General features: G+C 61.5%; 2 protein-coding genes across 2 annotated transcripts in view; one reads left to right on the top strand and one right to left on the bottom strand.

Moving 5' to 3' along the window:
- LOC140402880 (integrator complex subunit 3-like) overlaps positions 1–1810 on the bottom strand; it is an 87048-nt gene extending 85238 nt beyond the window's left edge. Inside the window, exon 1 of the mRNA XM_072490506.1 lies at positions 1643–1810. Within this exon, the coding sequence (XP_072346607.1) occupies positions 1643–1810 (168 nt within the window). The remainder of the gene's footprint in view (positions 1–1642) is intronic.
- LOC140402879 (integrator complex subunit 3-like) overlaps positions 679–14569 on the top strand; it is a 60415-nt gene continuing 46524 nt past the window's right edge. The window contains exons 1-3 of the mRNA XM_072490505.1: positions 679–701; positions 1906–1960; positions 4692–4795. Coding sequence (XP_072346606.1) covers positions 1931–1960; positions 4692–4795 — 134 coding nt within the window. The 5' untranslated portion in view covers positions 679–701; positions 1906–1930. The remainder of the gene's footprint in view (positions 702–1905; positions 1961–4691; positions 4796–14569) is intronic.

Here is a 14569-nt window from a genome sequence, read left to right as displayed (position 1 = left end):
CGTAGAGGGTGGTGAATTTGTGGAACTCGCTGCCCCCTAGTGCGGTGGAATCTGTCATTAAATGGTTTCAAGAAGGAGATCGATAGATTTTAAAATAAATTTAGAGTACCCAATTCTTTTTTTTCCCCCCAATTAAGGGGCAATTTAGCGCGGCCAATCCGATTACCCTGCACATTTTTGGGTTGCGAAAATGAATGAAATGAAAATCGCTTCTTGTCACAAGTAGGCTTCAAATGAAGTTACTGTGGAAAGCCCCTAGTCGCCACATTCCGGCGCCTGTTCGGGGAGGCCGGTACGGGAATTGAACCGTGCTGGCCTGCCTTGGTCTGCTTGCAAAGCCAGCGATTTAGCCCAGTGTGCTAAACCAGTGGGGGCGAAACCCACGCAAACACGGCGAGAAAGAGTTGGATAATATATTTCAGATTTTTAAGAGGAAAAGGGCTGTTTCCTACGTTGTTCCCATTCCCCACTGCCCTGTGCGTTTTCTCCAGCTCGCGTTCCGAAAGTTGCGACTACATCTGCGTCGAGATGTGGGGGGAGCGGGCAGGGTGTTTGCAGATTTGTTGACGTCCGGGTGAGGCTGGCATCTACCTGGTGCGTCTTGGCTTGGATGGCGACGCCTAATTTTCTTTTTTCCCCCCCCCTCCATCCCTCTCTCTCCCCCTCCCGCACAGAACGGAAGACCACGACAGCTATCACACGTGAGCACCTTTTTATTGCCATTCGACCGGGAGTCTCGTCTCTCTTGTGCTGTGCGGTTAATGTGATGCCGGTGAAATCCCACCCCAAGCCCTGCGCTAGCAGGTCGCATTGCCGGGGCGGAACAGAATGGACTGGGGCCGATGGGGCGGGGCGGGGGGCTTCGGATGGAGCGGCACTCATTCAGTAATAATTCATGTGGGGGGCCTCAGCGATTTGTCAGTCGGTGGGATTGGGAGTGGGGGGGGGGGGGGGGCGGGGGGAGGTTTGGAGAAGGAGGGAAATCTGCTCCCGGACCCCATTTCTGGGATCTTCCATAGAACATACAGTGCAGAAGGAGGCCATTCGACCCATCGAGTCTGCACCGGACCCACTTAAGCCCTCACTTCCACCCTATCCCCGTAACCCAATAACCCCTTCTAACCTTTTTGGACACTAAGGGCAATTTATCACGACCGATCCACCCTAACCCGCACGTCTTTGGACTCTGGGAGGAAACCGGAGCACCCGGAGGAAACCCACGCAGACACGGGGAGAACGTGCAGACTCCGCACAGACAGTCACCCAGCGGGGAATCGAACCTGGAACCACGGAGCTGTGAAGCCACAGTGCTATCCACTTGTGCTACCCGTGCTGCCCTAAATATTCCTGTGGAATATTCCTGTGCCGGATATTCCACATTGACCTCGGCGGCGGAGTTGTGACTTGGCAGTTTGGGGTGTGCTTTCTGCCCCCCCCCCCCCCCCCCCGGAGAGCGAAGGCAACGGGGTCAGTATCCCGGCTGCCAATGTCGGGTCCCGGCCCCTGCCCGCTTTTTGGATCGGGTGCAGGAGGCCGGGTTTCCCGCCCCGTTCCCCCCGCTCCCGAGCTGCCAGCAGAGACCCGAAGGGGCGCGCGGGAACAGCGGAGCTCGGCCAAGGGGCCCCGCTGGTTCTGATCCGACCTTTTTTTGTCGGAGAGGTAGCCCCTGGTGTCGCTGGCTCCCCGGGCCCCCCAGGCTGCGGCGGAAATTCCGAGTGCGACTGAGCTCCGAGCCGGGGGGGGGGGTCTCGATTCCCAGTCTGGGGTCGGTTCCGCGGATTCCTATGTAACGCCGGCCTCCGCGTCTCATGTCGTCTTCTGTGGTGCAAACCTCCCGCTGCAATGTTTGTGGTTACATTTGTGCTTTTCCCCCCCCCCCCCCCTCCTCCTCCTCCTCCCTCCCAGCGACACGGAGATTCAGTGCGAACTCATGCAGGAAATTGTGGATATGATATTGGAGGTGAGTGACCGATGCATCGACGCAGCGCCGCCTTCCGTCAGCGTTAGAATCGAAGAGCTCGTTAGGAAAGCTTCCACTCAACTGCGCGCACCTACGCAAATGTTGAATTGTTTTAGATCAACCCAAAGGGTCGTCCTATACGCCAGTGACTTTTTTCTTTCGATGGGGGGGGGGTTTGTTGGCTTGGGCCCTGCGCGTGGGGGTTGGCTGCCTAAATGAGCCTCCCGTTTGGCCCCCCTCTCGCTGGCGGCGACCGAATCTGTCTGAGGTGCGGCCTGCGTCGCGCTTCAGTTCCCTGCCCCTATGCGGCGGGTTGGCCATCCCCTCTGATGGCGGCAAGATAGGCCGGGGGGGGGGGGGGGGGGCGCGCGAGTTCTCAAGTGGGCGAGAGAGCCGACGCGTGGGCGGGAATCGCGCAGATTAGGCGAGTGGGCCCAGACTTTGGCAGGCGGGGCGCATAGGTGGGAAAGCGTGAACCGATTTACTTTGGCAGGAGGAATATAAAAACAGCACGCCGCTCGAACGGAGAGAGGGAGAGATCGCGGAGGCACTGGAGGGATCTGGCCGCCCGGTACATGAATCGCAAAAAGTCCAGTCTGCCGGCACAAGTGGCCAGGAAGGCAGCTGGAACGTGGCCGGTTATTGCAAAGGGATAGTCTGACATTAAAATAGCGACGGGGGCTGTTGAAGTTGCGTCTGAAGCAAATCAGAGAAGGTTGGCTCGACGGGTACCTGGGATTGAGGGGCTCGGCTGATGAGGAAAGGTTGATCAGGTCGGGCCTGTAACCCCACTTGAGTCACGAAGGACGAGATGTGATCTTATCGACAGGGTGGATGTTGCCCTTGTGAAAGGGGGGGGGGAGACGTGGGGGAGTCGCTAACTCGAGGAATAAGGGGTGAGGGTGGCATTCTTCACCCTCAGTGTCGTTAGTCTGTGGAATTCACTTCCCCAGTGGAGGCTGTGGGGCATTGAAATCCCTACAGTGCAGAAGGGGGCCATTCAGCCCATCGAGTCTGCACCAGCCTTCCGAAAGAGATCGAGGGAATGCAAGTCCATTTATAACCTTCCCCTTGCCCACCGCATTATTGAGCATGGATGGAGACGGCGCTAAACGTCTATTTCCTGTAAACGTTAGGCCACAATTTTTGGCTCATAGGTTAATAATAATCTTTTTTGTTGTCACAAGTAGGCTTGCATTAACACCCCAATGAAGTTACTGTGAAAAGCCCCCAGTCGCCACATCCCGGCGCCTGTTTCGGGGAGGCCGGTACGGGAATTGAACCCGCGCTGCTGGCCTGGTCCTGCATTACAAGCCAGCGGTTCAGCCCGCTGTGCATTAACACCCCAATGAAGTTGCTGTGAAAATCCCCGAGTCGCCACATTCCGGCGCCTGTTCGGGTACACGGAGGGAGAATTCAGAATGTCCAATTCACCCAACAAGCACGTCTTTCGGGACTTGTGGGAGGAAACCGGAGCACCCGGAGGAAACCCACGCAGACACGGGGAGAACGTGCAGACTCCGCACAGACAGTGACCCAAGCAGGGAATCGAACCCGGGACCCAACCATGCTGCTACCCCCCGGTGGCGATGCCGACCGCCACTCCAGCAAAATTCGCCGCCGTGCGATCAGAGAGGCGAAGGCCACGACATCGGCCTTCCTCCTCTCCATGGGCCCCGGCTTCTCTGAGACCCCGAATATCGCCACCAAAGGGTCCGGGTCCTCCACCTCTACCCTGGCTAAGACCGCGAACACACCCGCCCGGAATCTTCCCAATTTTCCACAACCCCAAAACATGTGCGCGCGATCCGCTGGCCCCCGCCCCCACCTCTCACACTCATCCGCTACCCCCTGAAAGAACCCACTCATTCTCGCCCGAGTCATATGCACCCTGTGCACCACCTTAAACTGTATCAGGCTCATCCTCGTACAGGAGGAGATCCCGTTTACCCTTCGCAGTGCCTCACTCCATACTCCCCAATTGATCTCCCCTCCCAACTCCGCTTCCCATTTCTCCTTGATTGCTCGCTGCGTTTATATATTTTTCCAATCAATTTGAGAGGCGAGGAGCGGCTGTTTGGAACACATGGATAGAAAGACAGCGCTTCCGTTTTATGGCCTACATCTCAGGACCTTGGACGGCACTGCAGCACTTCACAGGCAGTGCAGGGCTTCAGACATGTTACAGTGTGGGGAACGTCGGGTTCTTGTAGCGCTCGTTTGTCAGGGAGGAGATTGCAGAGCACGTCCCCGTGGTCCCCTGTCCCCCCCCCCCCCCGCCCGCCGTCCCCCTGGTCTGAAAGGAGCTGAGAGAGAGGCGGAGGTACGGCCGATGACGGTGCAGTGATTGAAACTGGGCGCGCGGTTGGGAGGAGCGCAGAGATGTTGGTGGGGTCGAAGCGGGACACTGGAGTTAGGCGGAATTTGGAAAGGGGGGGAGAATTTGAAGCTTGTTGGATTGGCAGCCGCTGCAGGTCAGCGAGCAGAAAGGTGGATGGGTGAAGGGGAGAATGTGACGGAAGACGGGTTGAATTTCGGGGACCCGGAGCCGTGTACAAAACCACTGCACGGTGACCACTCGCGCAATTAATTGGTGTCAGAAGCAATTGGCGATGGAGCCAAATTTATTTTCTTCTTTCTTCCCTCTACCCCCCCCCCCCCCCCCCTCTCCCTCGTACCTCCCCACTCCTAAACCACCCACCAACACCCACCTCCCTCCCTCTTCGAGAAGGACGATTTTGATACAGAACTCATGGTGACGCTGGCCTCCTGTCTTGTCGAACTGTTCAAGGGTCACTTCAGGGGTGAGGTGCTGCCGGAGGAGGTCACCGAGGAGTAAGTGATGACTTGAGCCAGCGTGCTTTTCCCTTGCGTGCTGTAATTTCCGCCGCTCTCGATTGGCTGGAGGTTGCCAGGTGACAGAGCACTTGGGAAGAGAGGCTGGGAATGAGGAGGGACGCCGTTGGGATAATAAATTGGATTAACTTCACAACCAACACCTGCCGGGGCCCGGGACCCTCGCTGCCGGGACCCTCGCTGCCGGGGCGGGCCCCTCTTCCTCTTCACAGACTGTGCCAATGTTTCAATTTGCAACCTGCCGTGAGGCTGTAACTCAGTCTCAGGACCACCAAATGTGGCACACAGCTGGTCTCCGACTGTGCAGTGCTCCCTCAGTACTGACCCCTCCGACAGTGCAGTGCTCCCTCAGTACTGACCCTCTGACAGTGCGGCGCTCCCTCAGTACTGACCCTCTGACAGTGCGGCGCTCCCTCAGTACTGACCCTCCCACAGTGCGGCACTCCCTCAGTACTGACCCTCCCACAGTGCGGCACTCCCTCAGTACTGACCCTCCCACAGTGCGGCACTCCCTCAGTACTGACCCTCCCACAGTGCGGCACTCCCTCAGTACTGACCCTCTGACAGTGCGACACTCCCTTAGTACTGACCCTCCCACACTGCGGCGCTCCCTCAGTACTGGCCCTCTGACAGTGCGGCACTCCCTCAGTACTGACCCTCTGACAGTGCGGCGCTCCCTCAGTACTGACCCTCTGACAGTGCGGCACTCCCTCAGTACTGACCCTCTGACAGTGCGGCACTCCCTCAGTACTGACCCTCTGACAGTGCGGCGCTCCATCAGCACTGACCCTCCCACAGTGCGGCACTCCCTCAGTGCTGGCCCCCCCCACAGTGCGGTGCTCCCTCAGTACTGACCCTCTGACAGTGTGGCGCTCCCTCAGGACTGACCCCCCCCCCCCCACAGCGCGGTGCTCCCTCAGTACTGACGCTCCAACAGTGCGGCACTCACTCAGTACGGACCCGACCCACAGTGCGGCGCTCCCTCAGTACTGACCCTCCCACAGTGCGGCGCTCCCTCAGTACTGACCCTCCCACAGTGCGGCACTCCCTCAGTACTGACTCTCCCACAGTGCGGCACTCCCTCAGTACATGCGCTCTGACAGTGCGGCACTCCCTCAGTACTGAACCTCCCACACTGCGGCGCTCCCTCAGTACTGACCCCTCTGACAGTGCGGTGCTCCTCAGTACTGACCCTCTGACATTGCGGTGCTCCTCAGTACTGACCCTCTGACATTGCGGCACTCCCTCAGTACTGACCCTCTGACAGTGCGACACTCCCTCAGTACTGACCCCTCCCACAGTGCGGCGCTCCCTCAGTACTAACCCTCTGACAGTGCAGCACTTCCTCAGTACTGACCCTCTGACAGTGCGGCGCTCCCTCAGTACTAACCCTCCCACAGTGCGGCGCTCCCTCAGTACTGACCCTCTGACAGTGTGGCGCTCCCTCAGTACTGACCCTCCCGACAGTGCGGCGCTCCCTATGCACTGAACCCCTGACAGTGCGGCGCTCCCTCACCACTGACCCTCTGACAGTGCGGCACTCCCTCAGTACTGACCCTCTGACAGTGCGGCGCTCCCTCGGTACTGACCCTCCCACAGTGCGGCACTCCCTCAGTACTGACCCTCCGACAGTGCGGCGCTTCCTCAGTACTGACCCTCCCACAGTACGGCGCTCCCTCAGTACTGACCCTCCCACAGTGCGGCGCTGCCTCAGTACTGACCCTCTGACAGTGCGGCACTCCCTCAGTACTGACGCTCTGACAGTGCGGCACTCCCTCAGTACTGAAGCTCCCACAGTGCGGCGCTCCCTCAGTACTGACCCTCTGACAGTGCGGTGCTCCTCAGTACTAACCCTCTGACAGTGCGGCACTCCCTCAGTACTGACCCTCTGACAGTGCGGCACTCCCTCAGTACTGACCCTCCCACAGTGCGGATCTCCCTCAGTACTGACCCTCTGACAGTGCGGCACTCCCTCAGTACCGACCCTCTGACAGTGCGGCGCTCCCTCAGCACTGACCCTCCCACAGTGCGGCGCTCCCTCAGCACTGACCCTCCCACAGTGCGGCGCACCCTCAGTACTGGCCCCCCCACAGTGCGGTGCACCCTCAGTACTGACCCTCTGACAGTGTGGGGCTCCCTCTGTACTGACCCCCCCACAGTGCGGCGCTCCCTCAGTACTGACCCTCTGACAGTGCGGCGCTCCCTCAGTACTGACCCTCTGACAGTGCGGCGCTCCCTCAGTACTGACCCTCTGACAGTGCCGCGCTCCCTCAGTACTGACCCACTGACAGTGCGGCACTCCCTCAGTACTGACCCTCTGACAGTGCGGCACTTCCTCAGTACTGACCCTCTGACAGTGCGGCGCTCCCTCAGTACTGACCCTCTGACAGTGCGGCACTCCCTCAGTACTGACCCACTGACAGTGCGGCACTCCCTCAGTACTGTCCCTCTGACAGTGCGGCACTTCCTCAGTACTGACCCTCTGACAGTGCGGCGCTCCCTCAGTACTGACCCTCTGACAGTGCGGCACTCCCTCAGTACTGACCCCCCCACAGTGCGGCGCTCCCTCAGTACTGACCCTCTGACAGTGCGGCGCTCCCTCAGTACTGACCCTCTGACAGTGCGGCGCTCCCTCAGTACTGACCCTCTGACAGTGCCGCGCTCCCTCAGTACTGACCCACTGACAGTGCGGCACTCCCTCAGTACTGACCCTCTGACAGTGCGGCACTCCCTCAGTACTGACCCTCTGACAGTGCGGCGCTCCCTCAGTACTGACCCTCCGACAGTGCGGCGCTACCTCAGTACTGTCCCTCTGACAGTGCGGCGCCTCCTCAGTACTGACCCTCTGACAGTTCGGCGCTCCCTCAGTACTGACCCTCTGACAGTGCGGCGCTCCCTCAGTACTGACCCCCCCACAGTGCGGCGCTACCTCAGTACTGACCCTCTGACAGTGCGGCGCTCCCTCAGTACTGACCCTCTGACAGTGCGGCGCTCCCTCAGTACTGACCCTCTGACCGTGCGGCGCTCCCTCAGTACTGACCCTCTGACCGTGCGGCGCTCCCTCAGTACTGACCCTCTGACAGTGCGGCGCTCCCTCGGTTCTGACCCTCTGACAGTGCGGCGCTCCCTCAGTACTGACACTCCGACAGTGCGGCACTCCCTCAGTACTGACCCTCTGACAGTGCGACACTCCCTCAGTACTGACCCTCCAACAGTGCGGCGCTCCCTCAGTACTGACCCTCTGACAGTGCAGCACCCCCTCAGTACTGACCCTCTGACAGTGCGGCGCTCCCTCAGTACTGACCCTCCCACTGTGCGGCGCTCCCTCAGTACTGACCCTCCCACAGTGCGGCGCTCCCTCAGTACTGACCCTCTGACAGTGTGGCGCTCCCTCAGTACTCACTCTCCCGACAGTGCGGCGCTCCCTATGCACTGACCCCCTGACAGTGCGGCACTCCCTCAGTACTGACCCTCCCACAGTGCGGCGCTCCCTCAGTACTGACCCTCCCACAGTGCAGCACTCCCTCAGCACTGACCCTCTGACACTGCGGCACTCCCTCAGTACTGACCCTCTGACAGTGCGGCACTCCCTCAGTAGTGACCCTCTGACAGTGCGGCGCTCCCTCAGTACTGACCCTCCCACAGTGCGGCACTCCCTCAGTACTGACCCTCCCACAGTGCGGCGCTCCCTCAGTACTGACCCCCCCACAGTGCGGCACTCCCTCAGTACTAAACCTCCCACAGTGCGGCGCTCCCTCAGCACTGACCCCCCCCACAGTGCGGCGCTCCCTCAGTACTGACCCTCTGTCAGTCCGGCGCTCCCTCAGTACTGACCCTCTGACAGTGCGGCGCTCCCTCAGTACTGTCCCTCTGACAGTGCGGCACTCCCTCAGCACTGACCCTCTGACAGTGCGGCACTCCCTCAGTACTGGCCCCCCCACAGTGCGGCGCTCCCTCAGTACTGACCCTCTGACAGTGCGGCGCTCCCTCAGTACTGACCCTCTGACAGTGCGGCGCTCCCTCAGTACTGACCCTCTGACAGTGCCGCGCTCCCTCAGTACTGACCCACTGACAGTGCGGCACTCCCTCAGTACTGACCCTCTGACAGTGCGGCACTTCCTCAGTACTGACCCTCTGACAGTGCGGCGCTCCCTCAGTACTGACCCTCTGACAGTGCGGCACTCCCTCAGTACAGACCCTCCGACAGTGCGGCGCTACCTCAGTACTGTCCCTCTGACAGTGCGGCGCTCCCTCAGTACTGACCCCCCCACAGTGCGGCGCTCCCTCAGTACTGACCCTCCGACAGTGCGGCGCTACCTCAGTACTGTCCCTCTGACAGTGCGGCGCCTCCTCAGTACTGACCCTCTGACAGTGCGGCGCCACCTCAGTACTGATCCTCTGACAGTTCGGCGCTCCCTCAGTACTGACCCTCTGACAGTGCGGCGCTCCCTCAGTACTGACCCTCTGACAGTGCGGCGCTCCCTCAGTACTGACCCTCTGACAGTGCGGCGCTCCCTCAGTACTGACCCTCTGACAGTGCCGCGCTCCCTCAGTACTGACCCACTGACAGTGCGGCACTCCCTCAGTACTGACCCTCTGACAGTGCGGCACTCCCTCAGTACTGACCCTCTGACAGTGCGGCGCTCCCTCAGTACTGACCCTCCGACAGTGCGGCGCTACCTCAGTACTGTCCCTCTGACAGTGCGGCGCCTCCTCAGTACTGACCCTCTGACAGTTCGGCGCTCCCTCAGTACTGACCCTCTGACAGTGCGGCGCTCCCTCAGTACTGACCCCCCCACAGTGCGGCGCTACCTCAGTACTGACCCTCTGACAGTGCGGCGCTCCCTCAGTACTGACCCTCTGACAGTGCGGCGCTCCCTCAGTACTGACCCTCTGACCGTGCGGCGCTCCCTCAGTACTGACCCTCTGACCGTGCGGCGCTCCCTCAGTACTGACCCTCTGACAGTGCGGCGCTCCCTCGGTTCTGACCCTCTGACAGTGCGGCGCTCCCTCAGTACTGACACTCCGACAGTGCGGCACTCCCTCAGTACTGACCCTCTGACAGTGCGACACTCCCTCAGTACTGACCCTCCAACAGTGCGGCGCTCCCTCAGTACTGACCCTCTGACAGTGCAGCACCCCCTCAGTACTGACCCTCTGACAGTGCGGCGCTCCCTCAGTACTGACCCTCCCACTGTGCGGCGCTCCCTCAGTACTGACCCTCCCACAGTGCGGCGCTCCCTCAGTACTGACCCTCTGACAGTGTGGCGCTCCCTCAGTACTCACTCTCCCGACAGTGCGGCGCTCCCTATGCACTGACCCCCTGACAGTGCGGCACTCCCTCAGTACTGACCCTCCCACAGTGCGGCGCTCCCTCAGTACTGACCCTCCCACAGTGCAGCACTCCCTCAGCACTGACCCTCTGACACTGCGGCACTCCCTCAGTACTGACCCTCTGACAGTGCGGCACTCCCTCAGTAGTGACCCTCTGACAGTGCGGCGCTCCCTCAGTACTGACCCTCCCACAGTGCGGCACTCCCTCAGTACTGACCCTCCCACAGTGCGGCGCTCCCTCAGTACTGACCCCCCCACAGTGCGGCACTCCCTCAGTACTAAACCTCCCACAGTGCGGCGCTCCCTCAGCACTGACCCCCCCCACAGTGCGGCGCTCCCTCAGTACTGACCCTCTGTCAGTCCGGCGCTCCCTCAGTACTGACCCTCTGACAGTGCGGCGCTCCCTCAGTACTGTCCCTCTGACAGTGCGGCACTCCCTCAGCACTGACCCTCTGACAGTGCGGCACTCCCTCAGTACTGGCCCCCCCACAGTGCGGCGCTCCCTCAGTACTGACCCTCTGACAGTGCGGCGCTCCCTCAGTACTGACCCTCTGACAGTGCGGCGCTCCCTCAGTACTGACCCTCTGACAGTGCCGCGCTCCCTCAGTACTGACCCACTGACAGTGCGGCACTCCCTCAGTACTGACCCTCTGACAGTGCGGCGCTCCCTCAGTACTGACCCTCTGACAGTGCGGCACTCCCTCAGTACAGACCCTCCGACAGTGCGGCGCTACCTCAGTACTGTCCCTCTGACAGTGCGGCGCTCCCTCAGTACTGACCCCCCCACAGTGCGGCGCTCCCTCAGTACTGACCCTCCGACAGTGCGGCGCTACCTCAGTACTGTCCCTCTGACAGTGCGGCGCCTCCTCAGTACTGACCCTCTGACAGTGCGGCGCCACCTCAGTACTGATCCTCTGACAGTTCGGCGCTCCCTCAGTACTGACCCTCTGACAGTGCGGCGCTCCCTCAGTACTGACCCTCTGACCGTGCGGCGCTCCCTCAGTACTGACCCTCTGACCATGCGGCGCTCCCTCAGTACTGACCCTCTGACAGTGCGGCGCTCCCTCGGTTCTGACCCTCTGACAGTGCGGCGCTCCCTCAGTACTGACACTCCGACAGTGCGGCACTCCCTCAGTACTGACCCTCTGACAGTGCGGCGCTCCCTCAGTTCTGACCCTCTGACAGTGCGGCGCTCCCTCAGTACTGACACTCCGACAGTGCGGCACTCCCTCAGTACTGACCCTCTGACAGTGCGACACTCCCTCAGTACTGACCCTCCAACAGTGCGGCGCTCCCTCAGTACTGACCCTCTGACAGTGCAGCACCCCCTCAGTACTGACCCTCTGACAGTGCGGCGCTCCCTATGCACTGACCCCCTGACAGTGCGGCACTCCCTCAGTACTGACCCTCCCACAGTGCGGCGCTCCCTCAGTACTGACCCTCTGACAGTGCGGCACTCCCTCAGTACAGACCCTCCGACAGTGCGGCGCTACCTCAGTACTGTCCCTCTGACAGTGCGGCGCTCCCTCAGTACTGACCCCCCCACAGTGCGGCGCTCCCTCAGTACTGACCCTCCGACAGTGCGGCGCTACCTCAGTACTGTCCCTCTGACAGTGCGGCGCCTCCTCAGTACTGACCCTCTGACAGTGCGGCGCCTCCTCAGTACTGACCCTCTGACAGTTCGGCGCTCCCTCAGTACTGACCCTCTGACAGTGCGGCGCTCCCTCAGTACTGACCCCCCCACAGTGCGGCGCTACCTCAGTACTGACACTCTGACAGTGCGGCGCTCCCTCAGTACTGACCCCCCCACAGTGCGGCGCTACCTCAGTACTGACACTCTGACAGTGCGGCGCTCCCTCAGTACTGACCCTCTGACAGTGCGACACTCCCTCAGTACTGACCCCCCCACAGTGCGGCACTCCCTCAGTACTGACCCCCCCACAGTGCGGCGCTCCCTCAGTACTGACCCCCCCACAGTGCGGCGCTCCCTCAGTACTGACACTCTGACAGTGCGGCGCTCCCTCAGTACTGACCCCCCCACAGTGCGGCGCTACCTCAGTACTGACACTCTGACAGTGCGTCGCTCCCTCAGTACTGACCCTCTGACAGTGCGACACTCCCTCAGTACTGACCCCCCCACAGTGCGGCACTCCCTCAGTACTGACACTCCGACAGTGCGGCGCTCCCTCAGTACTGACCCTCTGACAGTGCGGCGCTCCCTCAGTACTGACCCTCCCACAGTGCGGCGCTCCCTCAGTACTGACCCTCCGACAGCGCGGCGCTCCCTCAGTACTGACCCTCTGAGAGTGCGGCGCTCCCTCAGTACTGACCCTCTGACAGTGCGGCGCTCCCTCAGTACTGACCCTCTGACCGTGCGGCGCTCCCTCAGTACTGACCCTCTGACCGTGCGGCGCTTCCTCAGTACTGACCCTCTGACCGTGCGACGCTCCCTCAGTACTGACCCTCTGACAGTGCGGCGCTCCCTCAGTACTGACACTCCGACAGTGCGGCGCTCCCTCAGTACTGACCCTCTGACAGTGCAGCACCCCCTCAGTACTGACCCTCTGACAGTGCGGCGCTCCCTCAGTACTGACCCTGCCACTGTGCGGCGCTCCCTCAGTACTGACCCTCCCACAGTGCGGCGCTCCCTCAGTACTGACCCTCCCACAGTGCGGCGCTCCCTCAGTACTGACCCTCTGACAGTGTGGCGCTCCCTCAGTACTCACTCTCCCGACAGTGCGGCGCTCCCTATGCACTGACCCCCTGACAGTGCGGCACTCCCTCAGTACTGACCCTCCCACAGTGCGGCGCTCCCTCAGTACTGACCCCCCCACAGTGCGGCACTCCCTCAGTACTAAACCTCCCACAGTGCGGCGCTCCCTCAGTACTGACCCTCTGACAGTGCGGCGCTCCCTCAGCACTGACCCCCCCCACAGTGCGGCGCTCCCTCAGTACTGACCCTCTGTCAGTGCGGCGCTCCCTCAGTACTGTCCCTCTGACAGTGCGGCACTCCCTCAGTACTGACCCTCTGACAGTGCGGCGCTCCCTCAGTACTGACCCTCTGACAGTGCGGCGCTCCCTCAGTACTGACCCTCTGACAGTGCCGCGCTCCCTCAGTACTGACCCACTGACAGTGCGGCACTCCCTCAGTACTGACCCTCTGACAGTGCGGCACTTCCTCAGTACTGACCCTCTGACAGTGCGGCGCTCCCTCAGTACTGACCCTCTGACAGTGCGGCACTCCCTCAGTACAGACCCTCCGACAGTGCGGCGCTACCTCAGTACTGTCCGTCTGACAGTGCGGCGCTCCCTCAGTACTGACCCCCCCACAGTGCGGCGCTCCCTCAGTACTGACCCTCCGACAGTGCGGCGCCTCCTCAGTACTGACCCTCTGACAGTTCGGCGCTCCCTCAGTACTGACCCTCTGACAGTGCGGCGCTCCCTCAGTACTGACCCCCCCACAGTGCGGCGCTACCTCAGTACTGACCATCTGACAGTGCGGCGCTCCCTCAGTACTGACCCTCTGACAGTGCGGCGCTCCCTCAGTACTGACCCTCTGACCATGCGGCGCTCCCTCAGTACTGACCCTCTGACCGTGCGGCGCTCCCTCAGTACTGACCCTCTGACAGTGGGGCGCTCCCTCGGTTCTGACCCTCTGACAGTGCGGCGCTCCCTCAGTACTGACACTCCGACAGTGCGGCACTCCCTCAGTACTGACCCTCTGACAGTGCGGCGCTCCCTCAGTTCTGACCCTCTGACAGTGCGGCGCTCCCTCAGTACTGACACTCCGACAGTGCGGCACTCCCTCAGTACTGACCCTCTGACAGTGCGACACTCCCTCAGTACTGACCCTCCCACAGTGCGGCGCTCCCTCAGTACTGACCCTCCCACAGTGCAGCACTCCCTCAGCACTGACCCTCTGACACTGCGGCACTCCCTCAGTACTGACGCTCTGACAGTGCGGCACTCCCTCAGTAGTGACCCTCTGACAGTGCGGCGCTCCCTCAGTACTGACCCTCCCACAGTGCGGCGCTCCCTCAGTACTGACCCCCCCACAGTGCGGCACCCCCTCAGTACTGAACCTCCCACAGTGCGGCGCTCCCTCAGTACTGACCCTCTGACAGTGCGGCGCTCCCTCAGCACTGACCCCCCCCACAGTGCGGCGCTCTCTCAGTACTGACCCTCTGTCAGTCCGGCGCTCCCTCAGTACTGACCCTCTGACAGTGCGGCGCTCCCTCAGTACTGTCCCTCTGACAGTGCGGCACTCCCTCAGCACTGACCCTCTGACAGTGCGGCACTCCCTCAGTACTGGCCCCCCCCACAGTGCGGTGCTCCCTCAGTACTGACCCTCTGACAGTGTGGCGCTCCCTCAGTACTGACCCCCCCACAGTGCGGCGCTCCCTCAGTACTGACCCTCTG

Source organism: Scyliorhinus torazame, chromosome 26, assembly GCF_047496885.1.
Source record: "Scyliorhinus torazame isolate Kashiwa2021f chromosome 26, sScyTor2.1, whole genome shotgun sequence".
Lineage (NCBI taxonomy): Eukaryota > Metazoa > Chordata > Chondrichthyes > Carcharhiniformes > Scyliorhinidae > Scyliorhinus > Scyliorhinus torazame.
The sequence above is the reverse complement of the archived record's forward strand: the minus strand, read 5'-3'. Positions and strand labels throughout refer to the sequence as shown.